Source organism: Lolium perenne, chromosome 1 (assembly GCF_019359855.2).
Source record: "Lolium perenne isolate Kyuss_39 chromosome 1, Kyuss_2.0, whole genome shotgun sequence".
NCBI lineage: Eukaryota > Viridiplantae > Streptophyta > Magnoliopsida > Poales > Poaceae > Lolium > Lolium perenne.
The window spans coordinates 105,293,257-105,314,674 of record NC_067244.2 but is presented as its reverse complement, the minus strand read 5'-3'; the positions used below and the strand labels follow the sequence as shown (position 1 = coordinate 105,314,674).

Here is a 21,418-nt window from a genome sequence, read left to right as displayed (position 1 = left end):
CGCCGCGACCGCCGAAGTAAGAGAGGAAATAGGAGAGAGGAAGATGCGACTAGAATATGCGACTGCCAGGGTTGGTAGGTATGTGCTCTGCTCTTCTCACCGTATGCGTCCATCGTGGTAGAGAGAGAACCAACTTGTTCCTCTTCAGGGCGGGGGGCGGGGGGCGATGGAGGCGGTGACCGCGGGGGAGACGGCGGCGGCGGGGCCTGTGAGGACGTGCGCCCGCCTCCTCTTCACGCCGAAGTGCGTGGAGGCCACCATACCGACCACCACGGCGGCGCTTGGGGGCGGGGCGGAGGCGGCGGGCTGCGCGAGGCGCTCGAGGCGCGGCCGGGCGCGGGATTCGACGGCGGGGCGGGGCCGGAAGACGGCTGCACAGGGGCGCTCGGCCGGACGCGAGATTCGGCGGTGGGACGGGGGCCGGCGGGGCCTCCATGGCTGGCGGCGGGGCCGACGGGGGCGGCAGCGACGCAGGGAAGGAGGAGGGCTCGAGCGGTAGAGGGATCTTTCCCTCCCGCGAGGCGTCATTGACCAACTTTCGGCCTCAACCTCAAAAAAGCAGTTAATTTAATGGTTTGAGCAGTTTGAAGGGCACTGGGATGCTCTAAAATCTGTGTGTCGAAGTCTCGAAGACTAGCGACCCAATTCTAGGGTTTTGTTATCTTCTGTTTTCTTCTTTCCCCTCGCGGAGTCGCCGTCTAGGGTTTCCGCTTCCTGCCCCCATCCACCCCCTCACCGCCATGGACTTCGACGAGTACGACTACTTGGAGAAGGCAGTCGAGCCCCCTGTCCCTTCAACCAACGGCGCGGGCGAGAAGGACCGCAGCTCGCGCCGCCGCTCCTCCGCCGGCGGCGGCCGCGACCTAGAAGAGCGTGGATCGAAGCGTCCTCGCTCGGGAGAAGACCGTGAGCGGCACCGCAGCGGCCGCGAGCACCGCGACCGGGAAGACGGGAAGGTTAGTATGAAAGATGAGGGCCGCGACCGCGAGAAAGTTAGGGAGAAGGATGGGGGACGCAGCCGGGAGAAGGTTAGGGAGAAGGATGAGAGCCGCGACCCTGAAAAGATTAGGGAGAAGGATGCGAGCCGGGACCGAGAGAAGGTTAGGGAGAAGGATGGCAGCCGCGACCGAGAGAAGGTCTGGGAAAAGGAGCGGGAGGGCAGGGACAGGCTTATGGAGAGGGAGCTCGGGAGGGAGCGGAGGAGCCGTAGCCGCTCAGAGCGTCGCCGCGGAGAGGAGGAGGAGATGGTGAGGGAGCTCCAGCGGGAGCGTGACCGTAGTGACCGCCACCGTGACTACCGGGACCGCGATTTCAGGTACGAATTTGTGAGCTCCCCTAGTACTATCACTAGCTGAATACATCCGAGGTTAATTTTCTAGGCAGAAATACATTGGCTCTGTTTGGAACACAACTGTATGATTTATTTATATGGATGTTCTGTGAATTCCCCCGATGTCATTGTGAATTTTATGTTCCAAGCAGGTCCATCCCTTAAGAGATACTCCGTATGTATTGGACTTATATGACTAGTCATATCTGCGTTGGGTTCGATAAAAGATTGATGTGGTGTAAGGAGAATACTACTTTGTTGAATGCTCTTGATTTATTTTTTCCTTCAGAATCCTAGAAGCTTATGTTCTGCATGTTCTCTAATTTAGTTTGGCATACAATCACGGAACATATTAACTTCACGGTGCACATTCTTATTGTTGCTAAATGTTCCCTTTAGTTATGTAGTCATTGCCCTGTAGGCTTGTTAAGTTTGAATATTGAACATTAATATGGGACTCACAGATACAAAATGCTAGAGTTCTCTTTAGATGGTTTCAGCAACTGAACCACTCAGGATACAGATCTATTTTTTCTAGAAATATTTACAACTTGGCAACTTGGCTCAGGCGGCTACTGCTGGGGCTCTTGAAGATAGAAGATAATTGGTGTTTTCTTGCGTGGGGTTTCTGACTAGCAATAATCATGTCGACCATATTTGCAGTTTCTGTTTGTTAAACCTGATGTAGTTGTTCTGCTGCACTCTCTTGTGCTAAAGTTCATTTTTGTGTGTGCAGGCGTAAGAAAGATGATGGTACAGAACCAGAAGTTGACCCAGAAAGAGATCAAAGGACTGTATTTGCCTTCCAGGTTAGTCTCACAAGTAATATTTGTTACGTTGCATTCTATTCATCAAGCTAATGTTGTCAGCATTACTGCAGCTATCTTTGAAGGCAGATGAAAGAGATGTCTATGAGTTCTTCTCAAGAGCAGGGAAGGTGATACATACTAGTATTATCTATGTCACATTGCATTCTGTTATGAAAATGTTCCCTTTACAAAGGAGCTCTTATACCAGTTACATCCTGCAAGTATGATGGTGTGGATATCTTTTGGGGTGTGCTTTAGTTAATGCGAAGTCTGTCTTTTATAATTTCAACTCATGGATGAAACTTAATAATGTTATATGCTTACCTGATGGATTGATTTTTGGAATATGTATTTTTGCATGTGTGCAATTGTTGTGGATGAAGAATACTTGTTCTTGAACTGGCACCTATCATTTGTTCGTAATATTTTGCATTAGTCAATGATGTCCATGCACAGATTTAAACATCTAACGAAACTCTTCTCTTTGTAGGTTCGTGATGTTCGCCTTATTATGGACCGAAACTCACGGCGTTCCAAAGGAGTTGGGTTAGTTTCGAGACTCGTTTATTTGATGTATATTCCTTACTAATTGGATGGTTTTGCAAGAATATATACCTTCTGAATTATTTAGCTCGCAGCTGATTGAACCAACAATGTGTGTGCTAAGAATTTGGTTTCCTACCATGTAGGACTGTAGTAAATCATGAGCGACTTATCAAGCTCTCTGCTGCAAGCTTGCGCTAAACCTAAAAAAAGTCACTTGCGCCACTAGAAAAGGAGAAACATGGAGTTACAGGCATATATAATCACCACTCTAGTTTATTGATGGTGCTCTGCGATGCAATCGCCTGTGTTAATTTTTTGTTTCTACCATGTTGCCTAAGTTAGTTCTTCCTATAAAGGAACCGATGCTTTAGTGAGTTAGAATCTAACCCTCTGCCTAAAGAAATTTTCGAAATTGTGGATGTATTATGGTAATAGTTTTTCTAAGAAATATACCTGTTGGGTCTATGGTTTTCAATTTTACCATTTAGAATCTAGACCTTGTCATATTATTTGTTTTCCATCTATTTAATGGCTGTATCATTACGTGAGCATTTTTTTTCAAGTTAATTTGATTTTACTTGGGGAACATTTTTCATCAGTTTGTCATACTCAACAGGATTGCACACTGAAATATTTATAGTTTGGTCTACCTGCTGGGATTATCGGCCACTTTACAAGTAAGATGGAATATTAGATCATTCTGATGCTGTCAGCAATCTAGGGCAGTTTGATTCCAGAGTATTTGACAAAAACTTGGTGCAGGTTCTTAGGAATTAACGAGGCAACCAAGAACCAAGTTCGAAATTTCCTACTGACAAAAACTGATCAAAATTTCCAAAATATTCTGAAGCTTATGAAAAATTCTAACATATATAGTCACTTAAGGTCTACTTGCTTTGACAGGTAAAACATCTTTTGTTGGATAATCTAATATCTGTACTGAAGGTTTATCTAAATTGACAGGTACATCGAATTCTACGACGTTATGTCTGTTCCGATGGCGATTGCTCTAACTGGTCAGCCACTTCTCGGGCAAGGAGTGATGGTTAAGCCATCAGAGGCTGAAAAGAACTTAGCTCAGTCAAACGCGACATCAGGTGGAGCAGCTTCAGGTGGAGCAAGAAAGTTGTATGTTGGCAACCTTCATTCCAATATCACAGAGGACCAACTGAGACAGGTCAATTTTCTAATTCCTTTGGCTTTTACACTAGTGTAGTAGACATGTCAACTTTCTAATTCCTGGCTTTTACACTAGTGTAGTAGACAGGTCAACTTTCTAATTCCTTTGGCTTTTACACTAGTGTAGTTGTATATCTTGCCTCCTGTATTTTTGTTCATGTTATAGTGTTCTCCAGCAGCAGATGAATACCCTTAGTGTTATTATCAGTAGAATTCTAGAATCAATAAGCAACTTTTGCATCATATTCTTCTATTCTGTTGGGTGTGCAAGGTGCTTCATCTCTAATAAAGGCCTGCACCTGTCTACTTGATTAACAGTGGTGAAATTATATGGCCGTGGAAACTAGCACTTGGGCCATTCTAGTTTCAGTTTATCATCTCCGCAATGTTAATGTCTAGACCATCACTTGGGATCAAAGTGCTGCCGGGCCACCATGGAATGCTGCTGCCTAAAACAACCTTTCTGAACCTGACAGTTAATCTTCATCTTTAATAGAACAAATTCTGCTAGACACACTGATTGTCTAAAATAAACTAAAAAAAAGATGTATAACACCATATTACTCACCTGAAGTGAGATTTATTTCGAGGTATTACTATCGGGGCAAAGAAAGGTTGACCTGCTTTGGGAACAATTTTTGATCTATACTGTAGTGTTTCCTTCTTAGAGCGTGCTCAAAATCCATATTTAAAATTATGTCTAGTACTCTGATCACAGAACGTACAGTGCACTTCACTAAAACACTAAGACTTTCACGTGGCCTGTTATAACGAGTTCCTTTTTTAGGTCTTCGAACCATTTGGTCAAGTTGAGCTTGTCCAGCTTCCTGTAGATCCACTTACTGGACTATGCAAAGGTTTTGGTTTCATTCAGGAAAGTATTGTCATATATTCCCATAAATATCTTCTCTTTGATATATTTGCTTGAAGCTCTTGCCACAAGTCTTAATTTTTTTACTTTACTTCAATCATGCAGTTTGCACGGCTTGAAGATGCAAAAGCTGCCCAGAGTTTAAATGGCCAACTAGATATTGCTGGGAGAGTAATTAAGGTGACACTTATTGATATGTATTGTGTTGCTTCCGAAACAGCTTTTATACATAGTAGCCATCCATCTGACAACTCATATTATTTCAACCAGGTCTCGGCTGTTACTGATCAGGGCGGTATGCAACTTGGTGGCACAACTACTGGAGATCTAGATGATGATGAAGGTGGAGGCTTGGTGGGTTACTCCTTCTAAAACTACATCATTGCATCGGTTTTTGTTTCCTTTTTTTTTGTATTCTTTAATAGCTCGAATTATACAGGGACCTGTATAACATGTGTTCTCTTGTTTTTTACTTGCCCAATAAGCAGTGTTATACAGGGGATTTGTAATTTTTTGCAGATGTTTTCAACCTTGCTAAGATTAATATTTTAGTCATTTGTACAAAGGGGTCAATATGGACATATGGTACATGTTTGTGCCCTATGCACTCCACGTGCTCATTTTCCATCGCCCATTAAAGCCTACAACTGGTTTTTTCGGGTGGGGATGTATTGATGACATATTTCTTTGTACAGCTACCTAGAAATGTACCCTGCTAAGTATTAGGCTGGGTTTGAGGTTTCTGATATACATGAATTTCTTTTTCTAGCACTACATACAAGTTCTGTGCCATGTGAAGGTTGGTTATTTGTCAGTGATTGGTTTGATGTTTATGCAGTAGATGCTATAATATCCTCTCTCCCTGTACTGCAAGATAATATTTTTTTCTTGCCATATGCTAGATAGGAATCTTTCCAAGCGTGCAACTGATTTACATTGATATCACACCTTCTGGATTTCATGATTTGGTCGGGTTTTTTGTGCTTCTGTTTTTGTTGAATGTAGCAAAGAACAAGAGGATTTTTTTGTTGACTGTTACGATTTATCACATATCTTGTTCTTCTCAAAGATAACGTATATTCATTTCTACTGAACATATGCAGGCATTAAATGCAAGCTCTAGAGCCCTTCTTATGCGTAAATTGGACCGGAGTGGCTCCACAACCAGGTACTGCCATTGTGTTTCGGTCTTTTGCTCTTTCTGTTCGTGGATCTATGAATGCGGCGGCAAATATGTAGACATATGTTTGACATATTATTATATACACAGATCTTCATCTAGCTTATTCAATCTGAACATATATATATATATATATGTACATATACACAGATCTTCCTCTAGCTTATTCAATCTGAATCTGAACACACACCACACACACACGCACGCACGCATAGGTAAACTAACTGGTGCACCATGAATCATAAAAGGAAACCTGCACATCAAACTGGGAAGTGATTTGTCTCTGTTTCTGATAATTGGAAAGTGCATTCTCTCTCCTGTTGATGTTTGGAAAGTGTTTTTCTCTCCTTTATACACCTATGATGCAATCTGGTACCCACGATGTAATTGTACGGTCATGATGTATGGTGCCTGGGCACCATGGTGCCCCAATTGAGCTTGGGCACCATGAATCATAAAAGGAAACCTGCACATCAAACTGGATAAATATAATATATGTTGGACGACATGTAACAATGACTATTCAATATCCTCTTAGCATCCTATTAGTGGAATCATCCTATTAGCATCTTGCGGGGCATGTCCTCTAAATCTTGTTTTTGTATCTGCAGCTTAACTGGTGGCATTGTTGCTCCTGGTTTGAACACATCTGTTGGATTGCCAGCTGCATCTATGTTTGGTGCTCCTATGGCAGCTGCTTCTCTTATCCAACCTGTTGGAGTAGTTTCAGGAGCACCTCTTCTTCCTATTATTTCCCAATCTGCTGATATTGGGATGCCTACTGAATTCCTATTGCTGAAGAACATGTTTGACCCAGCAGTGGAGGTACATCATCTTTTCTATAAATTCATGTTTTGTTCTATCTTAGCATCTCTGTTGGTGTATTTCAAGTGCTTGCCTTATGTCTTTGATTATTATTAATTTTTGTTGTGTCAATTGTTAGTTTTTTCACATGTATTCATTTCTGTTTACATCTTAGTCTCTTACTAAGCTAACTGGGAGTTCGCATCTTCACTGCAGACTGATCCTGATTTTGATTTGGATATTAGAGATGATGTGCAAGATGAATGTTCAAAGTTTGGTGTAGTGAAGCATATTGTTGTTGATAAGTAAGTCATTTGTCTTTTAAACCTTGACGGTATGCCCTTCTGTTTAAACTGTATTTGAGATATTTTTGACAGCGTAATACCTTGTAGAAAATCTTGGTCTTTTGCTTTCAAAAGGGAACTTTTCCTTCTTTCTTACAGAATGAAGGACCATCTTAGAGCTCTCCTTGTTAGCTGGCTAGATAGCTTGTAGGTATCCCATGGGCTATGCCCCTTGTATACCCCTCTCTTGTAAATATTTTTTTACTTTCTATATAATAGTTCACAGTCAGGGTCTTCCCTACAGTTTCCCGCTAAAAAAAATAATGATTCAACTGTATGTCCACGTATTATCAACCAGTTGTTATAAGTAGGAATAAAAATGTGTCAGTAACTAATCACTGGTAACAAAATATTGGTTGGGAAGAACCTGTTTTGTACTATTATTAAGAAAAAAAGTTACTAACCAGAAAGACCTACCAACATCTTCTATTTTGGAACAGGGAAATACTAGTTAGTGCTGTCTTGACTTGCATCATCTTGTAATGTTCATTTGCTGTGGTGCAGGCATACTGCCGGTTTTGTGTACCTGCATTTTGATAGTGCAACAGCGGCTGCAAGTGCACAACGATCACTTCATGGGAGATGGTTTGCAGGGAAGATGATTACAGCAACATTTATGGTAACATACCTTATCTTATCATTTGACACACTGTGAACCTCTTGCTAATTTCAATTACAATCCCGTTGTCTTTTCCAGACCGCCCAGCAGTATGAAATGAAGTTCCCAGACCGACAAGTGTGAGATGAGCTTCACAAACTAGCGGGCCAATTATCTGGTGAAGACCGAGCTGCCGGATTTCATGATATGGACCTACAGCTGTTCAAACATTCCGTATGAAGTTGTTTGGAGACTTGTTAGTGGAGTAACCCAGTTAATAGTTGTTTAATGTAATATTATGACAGGACTAGAAGAGGTTTGTTGTTTGGAAAGTTGCATCTTTTGTGATAGTTACAGTTCATTTATCATCTCTTGAGCAATATGCAAAAAATGCTGGATTCATTACAAAATTACATGGTAGACATTAGATCTCTATTGAAACAATAGAGATGTATTTATTATCATTGTTTCCATTTTTATTGAAATATAATAATTAATAGACATGGCTGGTAACCCCTCAACCGAAAGCACATGCCCAACTTTGGACTAATTTTAACTTTGAATAATACCTAGATTGCAGTTGAGATATGTGGAACGGAAAAACACAGAATGTCTATACACTGCAATTCTAGTTTGTCATAAATTCACCCTGCGTGTCTTGTATATGAGGCCTCTTTTGCCGTTTACTGCATTGTTCGGAATTCTTTCTTGATTGGGTAAATTATTCACCATAATTAATACAACTAAGAGGGAAATCAACAAAGACACTGATCATGTGATAATGACATAATGGTGATTAGAACAACCAACTTCGATAGGAAGGGCAAGTCCAAGAGTGCAAGTGATGCTTACAAGCCTAAGCCTATGACAAAGAGCATCTCTAGCCGAGTCCCTCAAAAAACGGCGCTTACAAGCCTAAGCCTATGACAAAGAGCATCTCTAGCCGAGTCCCTCAAAAAACGGCGCTGGCGGTGGATGGATCTATCATTTTGGGGGCATGTTTCTTTCATGCTGCGTTTGGGGGATGTCGCACCCCAAACACACCCCCAAAACTTTAAAATATTGTATTTTTATTTTAATAGATAGAAGAAATTTGTAGGTACGATGTAGGTAACGCTGTACTAATATTCAAAGCGGTGCAACATAAACAAATTACATATAAAAATTTCGAAAAAACATAAACAAATTACATATAAAAACTTCAATTTTTTTAAACTACTTCTTTGATGGCCCCGCCTTGTCGTCCTCACGGTGGCGCTTCCTGCTCGTCACCTCTTTCGAAGAGGCGGTGTCGTTCGACGTGTCGGAGGAACTTGTGTCCTCCTCGTCATCAACGGTGCTTGCCGGTTGCGCATTCGCCTTCATTTTCGCCTCCGCCGCCGCCTCCTTAGCCTCTTCTTCATTCTTCTCCTCATCGGCCTCCTATTCCTCCTAGCTGTCCGGCGGTGGGGAGCCATCGCTTCTAGGCGTTGCAACTTTGTCCCACCAATGGCGCCATCCCGACGGCTTCCCCTCGCTGTAGGTGTCTGATGACAGCTGAGAGAGGTCGCTCATTGTGAAAGAGGAGATGAGAGATGAATGGCGCCGACCGGTTGTAGATCGGAAAGCGCATAGGTAGGGGTCTTATTGAGCGCGGATGAATGTCGGCGCAGATATCGAAGAGAGCGGCGGTTGCTCTTCCGCGGAGTTCGCGCTCCATTCCGGCGGTTCGCGCGTCGATCGACGCGGTTGCCACTGCGACGGTTCCCCTTCCCGGCAACTGCACCGGCGCTAGGTAGGCGGCGGTTGAGCGTCCGTTCGTGAGTCGCTGACGCGTCGGGCCCGCGTCTTCTCGCCTCGCATTTTATTGTGTCCGGCGTGCCCGGAGCGTCCCCTGTGTAGCGGGGACGTGCTCGGGGCACCGGACACCGTATTGGGCCGCGCCGGATGGAAAGGGCCTTTGGGGCGCGCGGCTGGGAACGAAATTTTATCCGGCGCGTCCCAAATCCCTTTGGGGCCGCTTTGGGGGACGGGGCTGGAGTTGCAACTCCACCTCATGTTGTGTTTCTTCTGAAAATTTGCGAAGGAATAATGGAAGCGAATGTCCCAGGTGGGGTGATGATGCAAATTCACGAAGGAATAATGGAGGGGTGATGATGCAAATTTACGAAGGAATAATGGAAGTGCTGTCCCAATATTGGTGGGGTGATGATGCAATCGAAAAAGGATGCACTAGTTAACCCGGTGAAAAATGTGTACCCGAAGAAAGAAAGATGGGGTTATATGTATTTACTCCTTCAACCTTGCCCTTCTAGCCAAACAGGGGCGGCATCTTGTTCAAGAACCAAAATCTCTGTGTGCAAGTGCTTCGAGCCAGGTACTTTCCTTTGATCATCTAAGTGCAGTATTAAAAAAGGGAAGCTTTTTTTTTACATGTCAAAGTGTATGATCTGGTATTAAAATTTTGAAGAAAGCACAGAGTCGGGGACAACAATTGTATTGATATTTGGGATGCTGAATGGATTCCCAATAGTTTCTCTTGCAAACCTTTTACTAACAAATGCCAAAGTGTGATTACTAAGGTGAGCGACTTGATAAATCTAGTTACAAATCGGTGGGATATGACTGATGTTAACATGGTAAAAGAATCGGTGCAATATGGATGAAAATTTGATGTTGGCCGAGGTCCAGGGCCAATGAATACTCATTCAATGTGGGAGAAAATCTGAAAATTAGAAGTCTCTATGAAGATCAATTTTTTTGTGCGGAGGGTAATGCAAGACACTCCGGTGTGCCAAGTTACACTTGCAAATCGACATGTTAGTTAAAGTCAGTGGTCATTATTAAATACTAGATAGGAAAGCGTGGCTTGCCGCGCATTTGGCCGTCAGGGGTAAACAGATTAAAATAATCATTTCAGCAGATAGATTAAAAGAACCACTTTAAATGTAGTGAATTTTATTAGGTGAAAAGTTCTGAAAATATAGGAAATGAGCATAAAATATAACTGAAACACTTGGAACGATTTTCGCTGTGGAGGCAAGCTTTCTGTCCATCTTGTTCCAACTTTGTACATAGAGATGAAAATAAACTTTCCCTGCATAGAGCAAATCATACGAAAAAACTAAAAATCAGAAACATACAACCTCACACTCGATCCATATTTGACAGGGATGCCCTATATGCCAGGTATCGTAACATGAAGGTCAAAATCACTGGAAGGGTACCTCTCGTCTTCCTTGTAACCCTGAAAGTAGTATCATCAGGACACAGTCAGTTCAAAATAAGGAAAAGTTTGACATAAAAAAGGAATCAATATGAAAGAAAGAGCAGAGATCCCATACACATATCATGCACAAAAAACCCTCCACAGGACAATGCATATAAGGCCATCAATTGCACACCTAGAAAAGGAAATATGGAAATTCATCATAGATAGTCATTTAATGTACTGTCTATAAAAGCTTTCTAAATAAAAACAAAAGAAGAGGATTATCGATCAAAGCTATGTAGACACTCCTTTTTTAATCTGCAACTGTGATCCGAAAAGCACACTCATGAGTAATTCTGTTTCCTTTTTAGTATGCAGTTGTGAACCAAAAATCACATTATCAATAATTCAGTGCGTGTATATTTTTACGTACAGAGGTTAGGCAAATGCAAGGCATGATTGTAAGTGTTAGGACTATGTGAGCTTGGGCTGCACCTAGTTGTTAATAAATGAAGCAGGCGCGGCGCCACGACGTCGTTATCTTCTTGAAGATGTCGTCTTGGCCATCTTGAGGGAGGCCGATGCAGCTTTTGGAGTCTGGGGCCTACGTGTTGTTATACCGGCGTTGGCCACTGCCCGAGGCTTGGGCTCCTGGGGCGCTATGTACGACATGGTGGACAGGGGCGGAGCCAGGAATTTACAATAGGGGGGATGGAAACTTTTTTTTTTGGTCACACAAGAGAAAAATATCACTATATGTCTCAAAATTAAATTTCATGACACTGCCAGCGATTTATCAAAGAAATATATAATTGTTATCGGTTCTATAATCTTTATCATTTGGCATAAAATAATTTAAGAAAACTGAAACATGCTCGGCGCCTAAAACAACCAAGATACATTACATTTTTTTGGCAGGTAATAGATACGGTACATCGAATTAGTAAAGAAAATTATAGCTGTTGTGGTGTTTTCTCTCCATCCTTAGACATGAAATGATCAAAATAAAGAAACATTACATTCATTTAGTAAAGCAACCAGAATCTCATTTTTTAAATAACGTTGTGATCGATCAGACAAAGCAAGCTGATACTAGCTAACTAGCAGCGGTAACGCATGTATACTGAAATGGCTTTAAAACTTAGTGATGCGGGGTGGCCTTCGGACACCTCCACACCAAGACCAACAAGTCTCCCAAGTGGACCGATGACGCGAGCTCGGGTTAAAGCTCTACACGATGAGGTGAACTCGCTCCTCACCACCCTTGATCTCGGTACCCCTTTGGACGGAATGCTACCTCATGCCGATGTGTTATGTGTCATTAGGTACAAGCCGCATCAAGACCCCGGAGAGGAGGATACGCCATGGTCAAGGGAAGGAGAGGAGCAGCGGGACATGGAGATGATCACGAAGCCGAACCCGACGTCGCTCGAAGCACTCAAAGGAAGAAAAGAGTGCTGGCCGGTCCAGGACCCGGTCAGACCGGCCCCACAACCGGGCCATCCGGTCCCAGGCCCGGTCAACCGGGCGCCCAACCGGATTGCCCTGCATCGTACCGGAAGGCAACCGGAAACTTCGCAAGATCCCGGTTGGCGCCCGGTCGACCGGACCCAGGACCGGACCACCCGGTCATAGGCCCGGTCTGACCGGATTCCAAACCGGATTTGACGGGAATGACTCACCAAACTGCCTAAGTTATCTATTCGCGTACCTTTTCGCCTTGCTGGCCATGTATGCCTATATAAGTAGCCTGGACCCCTCCTTTACCCCCCAGACTTGCATTAGGCTTAAACACAACTTTGAGCTTAGTCTCCCTAGGGTTATCATCCCTCTGTAATCAAGGCATCCTGGTTGTTGATTTGGATATTGTTGAGTGAGATTCTAGTACAAGCTACTCTCTCTCCCTCATCGATCTCTTCTTCTCCAACCCCAATCTCTCACCGGGAATTCTGCCGCGTGCCTCTTCCGGGTGATTCTATTGGCGTGGTCCATCGAGCCACGGGGGTAAGTATCGGGTGTATCGGGTTGGTGTGCGTGCGTGAGTACCGGCGTTCTTCGTGTTCTTCGTGTTCCTCGCGTTCTCCCACCTCTTCCCTTGGTTTTCGGGGTCAAATCGTGAGATCGGGCCAATCCCGGGATCTTAGATCTCATCATATGGTATCAGCAGCTCTTGGTTACCGCGATTTTGACCCTCCACCCACCTGATTTCGTTTCTAGAAAATTTTCCACAAAATCCCCAAAAATAGCCCCAAAGTGCCTCTTGACCGATCTGTGATTTGGTTGCGTTTTGAGTGGTTTTGGTCCGTGGATTCGGTGTTATTGTGCTTGATCTACTATTTCCCCAACTTTTAGCCTCCAATTCCATCGTTTCCTGTCGATTTGCTCGTTTGGTTTTGGTTTGGGGAAGAACAGGAGAGAGAAACGTGAAACCCGGTTGAGAAACCCGGTCAACCGGACCCCAGACCGGACCAGCCGGCCCAGCACCCGGCCGACCGGGCGGCAACCGGACCATCCGGTCCTCAGTCCGGTCCAACCGGATCCAGACCGGGCGCAGCTCCGCGCCCTCCTCCGAGCTCGATTTCGGCTACCACCACCACCACCACCACCACCACCACCACCATCGCAGGTATAACTTGCAGTTTTCCCTTGTAACCCTCTTCCTTTTGCGATCTATCCCATCGAGCATTGCTTGTTTAGTGTTGCGAGACATTGCACGTGGCCCCGATTGTGAGGTGTGTGTGTCGTGTGGAGTAAAGCATACAAGCAGACACTCGTGTGGCAAGATAGCAAAAGCGAGGCTAACGCTAACATAGTGCGTGAAAAAGCCCCAAAAACACAAAAAGAGTGCAAGTAGCACCATACATCCATACATACAAAAGAGTGAAAGTGCTACCATAGATACAAAAGAGTGCAAGTGCCACCGTGTACAAAAGAGTCATAAGCTTTTAAGCAAACGAGAGAAGAGAAGAGAGGCCGCGTGTGAATCTTGTTGTCTCTTCCTTTGCAACCAAAGCTTTGGCTCTCCTTGTGTTAGTGTGACACCGAGCACCTTTACATACACTTTTCCGCTCACTTTTGGTTGCACTAACCCCGCTTACCCCGTGTGTGTGTTCCACAACTTTTCCGTGTTTATAGTGATCTTCACATTGACATTTGGATTTTTGGATCTCACCCACTTTTAACAACATACTCGATCTTGGATTTGTCTTTTGGCTTTCCACAACACTCACCTAACACCATATTTGCTAGCTTTTGCGTGTGGTTTTGCGTGTGTTCCCGATACACTTGATCTTGCTTTTGGCTTGGTTGATTGCCTCAATGCTATCTTACCTTGGTAAGAGTGCGAGGTAGTCTCCTTCCACTAACATACACAACATAGTTCTTGTCTTGCCATCATGGATAGGAACGGAGATGACTCAAGGGATGGAGAAGTCCTCCGCAACACCGAGAGGTTGGCGACTCAACACAACCTATGGACACAACGCCAAGAGTTCAAGGAGCAACTCGCCCTCTTCGAGACGCGCATCGATGAGCAATACGATGAAGTGGCACACAACTTCTCCGCCGTGAACCAAGACTTGGCTCTTCTTCGTGAAGCTACGGACAACTTGAATGGCCAAATGGCGGCCAATGATGCGAACATGGAGCGGCGCATGGATAGCCTCGAGCGCGCCATCACCAACTTGGGTCGCCATCGCCGACACCGCTCTACTTCATCATCCTCAAGCTCACCACAAGATTACTACTCTCATGGTGGCCTTTCGTCCTCAAGCTCTTCCTCAAGGCACGAAGACCATCATCGACCTCATCGCCCACATGCTCGTCATGAAGACTCTCGCTCCAACTCTAGGCGTGGAGAAATACATCGCCATGCTCGTCCACATGAATGACCTCCACAAGATCAAGTCCTCCAACAAGATCATCACCAAGCGGATCGCCATGCCCACCATGGGCGTGACAACCAACCCCAAGACCAAGGTCCTCAAGATCCACCTCGGCGAGATCTCCGACGTCACCCTCACCATGACCAACGTGGAAGAGGAGACCCACAACATGATCAAGATGAAAGGGCCAACAATGAGCATCGTCAACAACCTCGACAAGATCTTCAACAACATCATCACCGTGAACCAAGTGAAGCTAGTGTCCACCTTCAACGTCAACCCAATGCTATGGTTGGCCGTGGAAGACCTCCTATCCCACCTCAAGCCGCAAGAGATGAAGGCATCCGTCCTCGCCGAAGAAACTTGGAGGATGAAGAAAACATGTTTGGAAAGCTGTTCACCATGCCGAAGTTTAAGGGTGAAGAGGATGCCGAGGCCTACCTCTCATGGGCACTCAAGGTTGACAAGATATTCCTCATCCACAACTACTCCGGTGCCAAGAAAGTGGCTATGGCATCGCTTGAGTTTGAGGACTATGCCAACACTTGGTGGGAGCAAGTTCTCACTCTAAGGGAAGAAAAGGGTGACCCTCCTATTGACACTTGGGAAGAGATGAAGGAAGAGATGCATGCTCGCTTTGTCCCAACGCACTACATGACCGACCTCTTCAACAAGCTCCAAAAGTTGAAGCAAGGCACCAAGACCGTTGAGGAGTTCTTCAAGGAGATGGAGCTCACTATGATGCGAGCCAACATCCAAGAGTCCGAGAGCCAAACCATTGCGCGTTTCTTCAATGGCTTCAACTACCCCATCAAGAGAATTGTGGAGTTCCAACCATACTCCAACATGGTTGAGTTGGTCCACCAAGCATCGAAGGCCGAGCGCCAAGTGATTGAGGACATCAAGTACTCCAAGGCCAAGACATACTTCTCCTCCAAGCTCGCTACATCAACTCCTCCTACTACAAGTGTCAAGCCCGACGTGTCCTCTACACCATCCAAGAAACCGACTATCCAAAGTCGCATGAAGCAAATGGTGTCCTCCACCGCCTCCTCCAAGGCATCTACGGGACCCTCTAATGTCACTTGCTTCAAGTGTGGCACCCAAGGCCACAAATCATTTGAGTGCAAGAACACCAAGGTTATGATCACTATGGAGAATGGTGATATCGAGACGCTAAGTGAAGATGAATACGAAGCCCTTGTGCAAGCCGCCGCGGCCAATGAAGAAGCTTATGAGGAAGAAAGTGGAGAAGACCCTCTCTTATGTGAGCATGACCCAAGTCCCTCACTTGTGGTCACAAGGGTGCTAACAACTCAACCTCAAGCTATGGAAGACCAACGGTGCAACATCTTCCAAAACCGTGCCGGAATTGGTGGCAAATCGATCAAGGTCATCATCGATGGTGGAAGTTGCCATAACCTTGCTAGCACCAAATTGTGTGAGAAGCTCAACCTCACTCTCCGCAAGCATCCTCACCCTTACCATATCCAATGGTTGAGTGACAAGGGCAACGTCAAGATACAACATACCGTCACCGTCACTTTCAAGATTGGACCTTATGATGATACTATTGAGTGTGACGTGGTGCCCATGATGGTGTGCCACATGTTGCTTGGCCGCCCTTGGCAATTTGACAAGAAGGCTATACATGATGGACTCTCCAACACATACACCTTCAAGGTCAAGGACAAGAAGTTCGAGTTGCGCCCGATGACTCCTAGCCAAATCATCGCGGATAATGCGAAGGCTTTAGCGAGGGCTCAACTCCGCACCCACCATAGTGAGATGAGAGGAGAGGGAGCGACCCACCACAAAGATAGTGAGCGCCACAAGCCATATATGAGTGAGAGAAAGAGTGTCCTCCTAGCCACCAAGAGTGAGTGGAGAGAGGTCCAAGAGAACCCATCCACCATATTGCACTACGTGCTCATATGCAAGGGACCATCGTCGGCGACTAACGACTTAACCAACATTCCTCCGTCTTTGTTGTCTCTTTTGCAGGAGTTTCAAGACGTCTTCCCCGACAAGCTCCCTCATGGACTACCACCACTTCGAGGCATAGAACACCGCATCGACCTCATACCCGGCGCTCCGCTTCCAAACCGTGCCGCCTACCGCACCAACCCCGAAGACACAAAGGAGATACAACGCCAAATACAAGATCTCCTCGCCAAAGGGTATGTCCGCGAAAGCCTTAGCCCTTGTGCGGTTCCCGTGATTCTTGTGCCTAAATCGGATGAGACGCAACGGATGTGTATGGATTGTCGCCCCATCAATGCCATTACCGTCCGTTACCGCCATCCCATTCCGCGTTTAGATGACATGCTTGATGAATTAAGTGGTGCCACGATTTTCTCTAAAGTCGATTTGCGTAGTGGCTACCACCAAATTCGCATGGCCATCGGTGATGAATGGAAAACGACATTCAAGACCAAGCTTGGTCTCTATGAATGGCTAGTTATGCCTTTTGGTCTCTCCAATGCTCCATCCACTTTTATGCGTCTTATGAATCACATCTTGCGTCCTCTCATTGGCAAGAGTGTGGTTGTCTATTTCGATGATATTCTCATTTATAGCAAAAATCTCGAGGACCATGTGCAACATGTGAGAGAGGTCTTATGCATCTTGCGTCATGAAAAGCTTTATGCTAACCTCCCCAAGTGCACCTTTGCTCAAAACAAATTGGTTTTCCTTGGCTTTGTGGTTTCCGCTAATGGGATTGAAGTTGATTCTTCTAAGGTGGAGGCCATTCACAATTGGCCCACTCCTACCAATGTTGGTCAAGTCCTAAGTTTTCATGGACTTGCCAGTTTTTACCGCCGCTTTGTGAAAGATTTTAGCACCATTGCTTGCCCTTTGAATGAACTTACCAAGAAGAATGTTCCTTTTTTTGGGGCAAGGCCCAACAAAATGCTTTTGATGTGTTGAAGAAACGCCTTACCGAAGCTCCCGTTCTTGCCCTTCCAAATTTTGCAAAAACTTTTGAGATTGAGTGTGATGCAAGTGGACTCGGTATTGGTGGCGTTATTATGCAAGAGGGCAAACCCGTGGCATATTATAGTGAGAAGTTGGATGGCGCACGCCTCAACTATCCTATATATGACAAGGAGCTCTATGCTTTGGTTCGTGTTCTTGAAGTTTGGCAACACTATCTTTGGCCAAAAGAGTTTATCATTCATTCCGACCATGAGTCCTTGAAATATTTGAAAAGCCAACACAACTTGAACAAACGACACACAAAATGGGTCGAGTTCATTGAGTCCTTCCCATATGTAATCAAATACAAGAAGGGCAAGGACAATGTTGTGGCGGATGCTCTTTCCCGCAAAAACACCCTTTTGCTTACTCGTTTGGATTTTCATGTTTTGGGACTTGAAGAGATCAAAGAACTCTATCCTTCCGATTCTTTCTTTGCTCCAATATTTGAGAAGTGCTCCGTTGGACGAGGAGTGGATGATTTCTATTTGCATAATGGCTACTTGTTTAAAGCTAACAAGATTTGCATACCCGAGTCTTCTCTTCGAAAGTTGCTTTTGCAAGAGTCACATGGAGGTGGTCTCATGGGACACTTTGGACGAGAGAAGACATATGCCATGCTCTCAACCCACTACTATTGGCCAAGAATGTACCGCGACGTGGAACGCCTTTGCCGCCGGTGCACAACGTGCTTACAAGCTAAGTCTACCTCCAACCCTTATGGCCTTTATACACCATTGCCTATTCCTCATGCTCCTTGGTCGGATATTAGCATGGATTTCATCCTAGGATTGCCTCGCACTAAGCATGGTCATGATTCCATATTTGTGGTAGTGGATAGATTCTCTAAGATGGCTCATTTCATACCTTGCCATAAGAGCGACGATGCTTCACACATTGCTTCATTGTTTTTCAGGGAAATTGTTCGCCTACATGGAATACCGGCAAGCATTGTGTCGGATCGAGACGTCAAGTTCATGAGCTATCTATGGAAGTCACTCATGGCAAAGTTTGGAGTGAAGCTCTTGTTCTCATCATCCTCACACCCGCAAACGGACGGACAAACGGAAGTGGTCAATCGAAGCCTCTCCACTCTCCGACGCAACCTAGTGAAGAAAAACTTGAAGTCATGGGAGGAGTGCCCCCCACACGCGGAGTTCGCCTACAACCGCGCAAAGCACTCGACAACATCACGGAGTCCCTTCATGGTCGTCTACGGCTTCGAACCTCCCACGGCACTCGACATACTACCACTTCCCCTTCATGAGCGGACGAACATGGACTTCGACAAGCGCACCGCCGCCATGAAGAAACTACATGAAGAAACAAGGGCGACCATTCAAGAACATGTGCTTCGTCAAGCTACCCGCCTCAACGCCAAGAAGAAGGAACACATATTTCAAGAAGGCGACCTCGTTTGGATCCACCTCCGGAAGGAAAGGTTCCCCCACGAACGCAAATCAAAGCTCAAGCCAAGAGGAGATGGCCCCTTCAAGGTCCTCAAATGCATCAACAACAACGCTTACATCATCGATATCCTAACCTCCAAGTACTTGGTGAGCAACATGTTCAACGTTGCGGACTTATCGCCATATCATGAAGATGAGGAGGCACAAGAGTCGAGGACGACTCTTTCCCAAGGGGGGGGGAGATGATGCGGGGTGGACTTCGGACACCTCCACACCAAGACCAACAAGTCCCCCAAGTGGACCGATGACGCGAGCTCGGGTTAAAGCTCTACACGATGAGGTGAACTCGCTCCTCACCACCCTTGATCTCGGTACCCCTTTGGACGGAATGCTACCTCATGCCGATGTGTTATGTGTCATTAGGTACAAGCCGCATCAAGACCCCGGAGAGGAGGATACGCCATGGTCAAGGGAAGGAGAGGAGCAGCGGGACATGGAGATGATCACGAAGCCGAACCCGACGTCGCTCGAAGCACTCAAAGGAAGAGAAGAGTGCTGGCCGGTCCAGGACCCGGTCAGACCGGCCCCACAACCGGGCCATCCGGTCCTAGGCCCGGTCAACCGGGCGCCCAACCGGATTGCCCTGCATCGTACCGGAAGGCAACCGGAAACTTCGCAAGATCCCGGTTGGCGCCCGGTCGACCGGACCCAGGACCGGACCACCCGGTCATAGGCCCGGTCTGACCGGATTCCAAACCGGATTTGACGGGAATGACTCACCAAACTGCCTAAGTTATCTATTCGCGTACCTTTTCGCCTTGCTGGCCATGTATGCCTATATAAGTAGCCTGGACCCCTCCTTTACCCCTCAGACTTGCATTAGGCTTAAACACAACTTTGAGCTTAGTCTCCCTAGGGTTATCATCCCTCTGTAATCAAGGCATCCTGGTTGTTGATTTGGATATTGTTGAGTGAGATTCTAGTACAAGCTACTCTCTCTCCCTCATCAATCTCTTCTTCTCCAACCCCAATCTCTCACCGGGAATTCTGCCGCGTGCCTCTTCCGGGTGATTCTATTGGCGTGGTCCATCGAGCCACGGGGGTAAGTATCGGGTGTATCGGGTTGGTGTGCGTGCGTGAGTACCGGCGTTCTTTGTGTTCTTCGTGTTCCTCGCGTTCTCCCACCTCTTCCCTTGGTTTTTGGGGTCAAATCGCGAGATCGGGCCAATCCCGGGATCTTAGAATACGGCGGCGGCTAGACTCACGCTTGGTATAGGTAAAAGAAGGGATAAGTCCCAGGCCGCCACGATGGTCTAGTCTTCGATAAATGGGCCATTTGTCTGGTTGGGCATCGTAGTCGCGGTAAACATTAGGAAAGCTACATCGACTTAGAAAGAATCGCATAATTATCTACTGCCATTAGAAGGAAACTAGCGTTAATACCTGCCAAGATTTGCTGAGGGGGGCGAACCATTGGGGGGGGGGGGGGGGGGGTTCTGACCCCTGCTCGCCCCTCCCTCCGCCCCTGATGGTGGACGCAGTTTGGTCAGCGTCTTTCTCTAGTCTACCGGGACCCTGCTTTCTTCTCGCCGTCTCTTCTAAGTGTAACACCCCAACTTTTGCCACTATGTTTAGTTGTCCTTAGTGCAAAAATCAGGGGGAACAAAAACTTTTTTTAGACATATACATTGCTTTGATCTCCTTGTTTAGATGATTTACCTTGATCTGTCTGTTAGAGTGAATTGCCTTGATGTGTTTGATAAATTGTGTTGATCTGTTTGTTGCAATTGTCTTGAACTACCTCAAAGAACAACACCTCTAGAGATAAAACATTTTAGCAACTCACTAATTAAAACACATGAGTGGCCCTGGAAAATTCATTTCCTTGCCCTACCAATACATAAAACCCTATGCTTGGTATATCCCCATAAGTACCTGAACTCACATTTTCTAGTCTCAAGAAAAATAGCTAAGCTATGGTCACTCTTGTATTACATTAACCTTCTCTCTTCAAAAATAATTGAACCTTTTAACCTAAACCACAAACCCTCTTTTGTTTTGTCCTATAACTCAAAAATCTTAAAAGATCTTGTCAAAATCCTTTCCTTTCAAAATTTGGCTAGGATCACCTTTGATCATGGTAACACAAAAGGGTTTCTAAAAGATATTTTTATTTCGGCACAAGTATTTACCAAATGGTTTACCCTTACTTTATGTGACTTTACTGTTTTATAAAAGCTTTTATATGTAGTTTTGGTTTCCACGGGAAAATGGAATTATCCATATTTTATTCTA

At 45.5% G+C, this 21,418-nt stretch overlaps 1 protein-coding gene across 4 annotated transcripts; it reads left to right on the top strand.

The window, feature by feature from the left end:
• The first annotated feature begins 592 nt into the window (after positions 1–592).
• On the top strand, positions 593–8,071 carry LOC127298453 (uncharacterized). 4 transcript variants are annotated; one of them, XM_051328300.2, is made up of 13 exons: positions 595–1,315; positions 2,067–2,139; positions 2,211–2,267; positions 2,630–2,685; positions 3,649–3,862; positions 4,652–4,738; positions 4,841–4,915; positions 5,006–5,089; positions 5,839–5,903; positions 6,527–6,740; positions 6,936–7,024; positions 7,568–7,682; positions 7,761–8,071. In XM_051328300.2, exons 1-13 carry the CDS (start codon positions 741–743, stop codon positions 7,803–7,805), a joined length of 1,749 nt encoding a protein of 582 aa, XP_051184260.1. In that variant the 5' UTR covers positions 595–740; the 3' UTR covers positions 7,806–8,071. The 4 variants fall into 4 exon arrangements, with proteins under 4 accessions (XP_051184267.1, XP_051184260.1, XP_051184268.1 ...); XM_051328307.2 differs by lacking the exon at positions 4,652–4,738 and having other exon boundaries at positions 593–1,315; XM_051328308.2 differs by lacking the exons at positions 595–1,315; positions 2,067–2,139; positions 2,211–2,267 and adding exons at positions 3,302–3,362; positions 3,448–3,570.
• Positions 8,072–21,418: the final 13,347 nt, after the last annotated feature.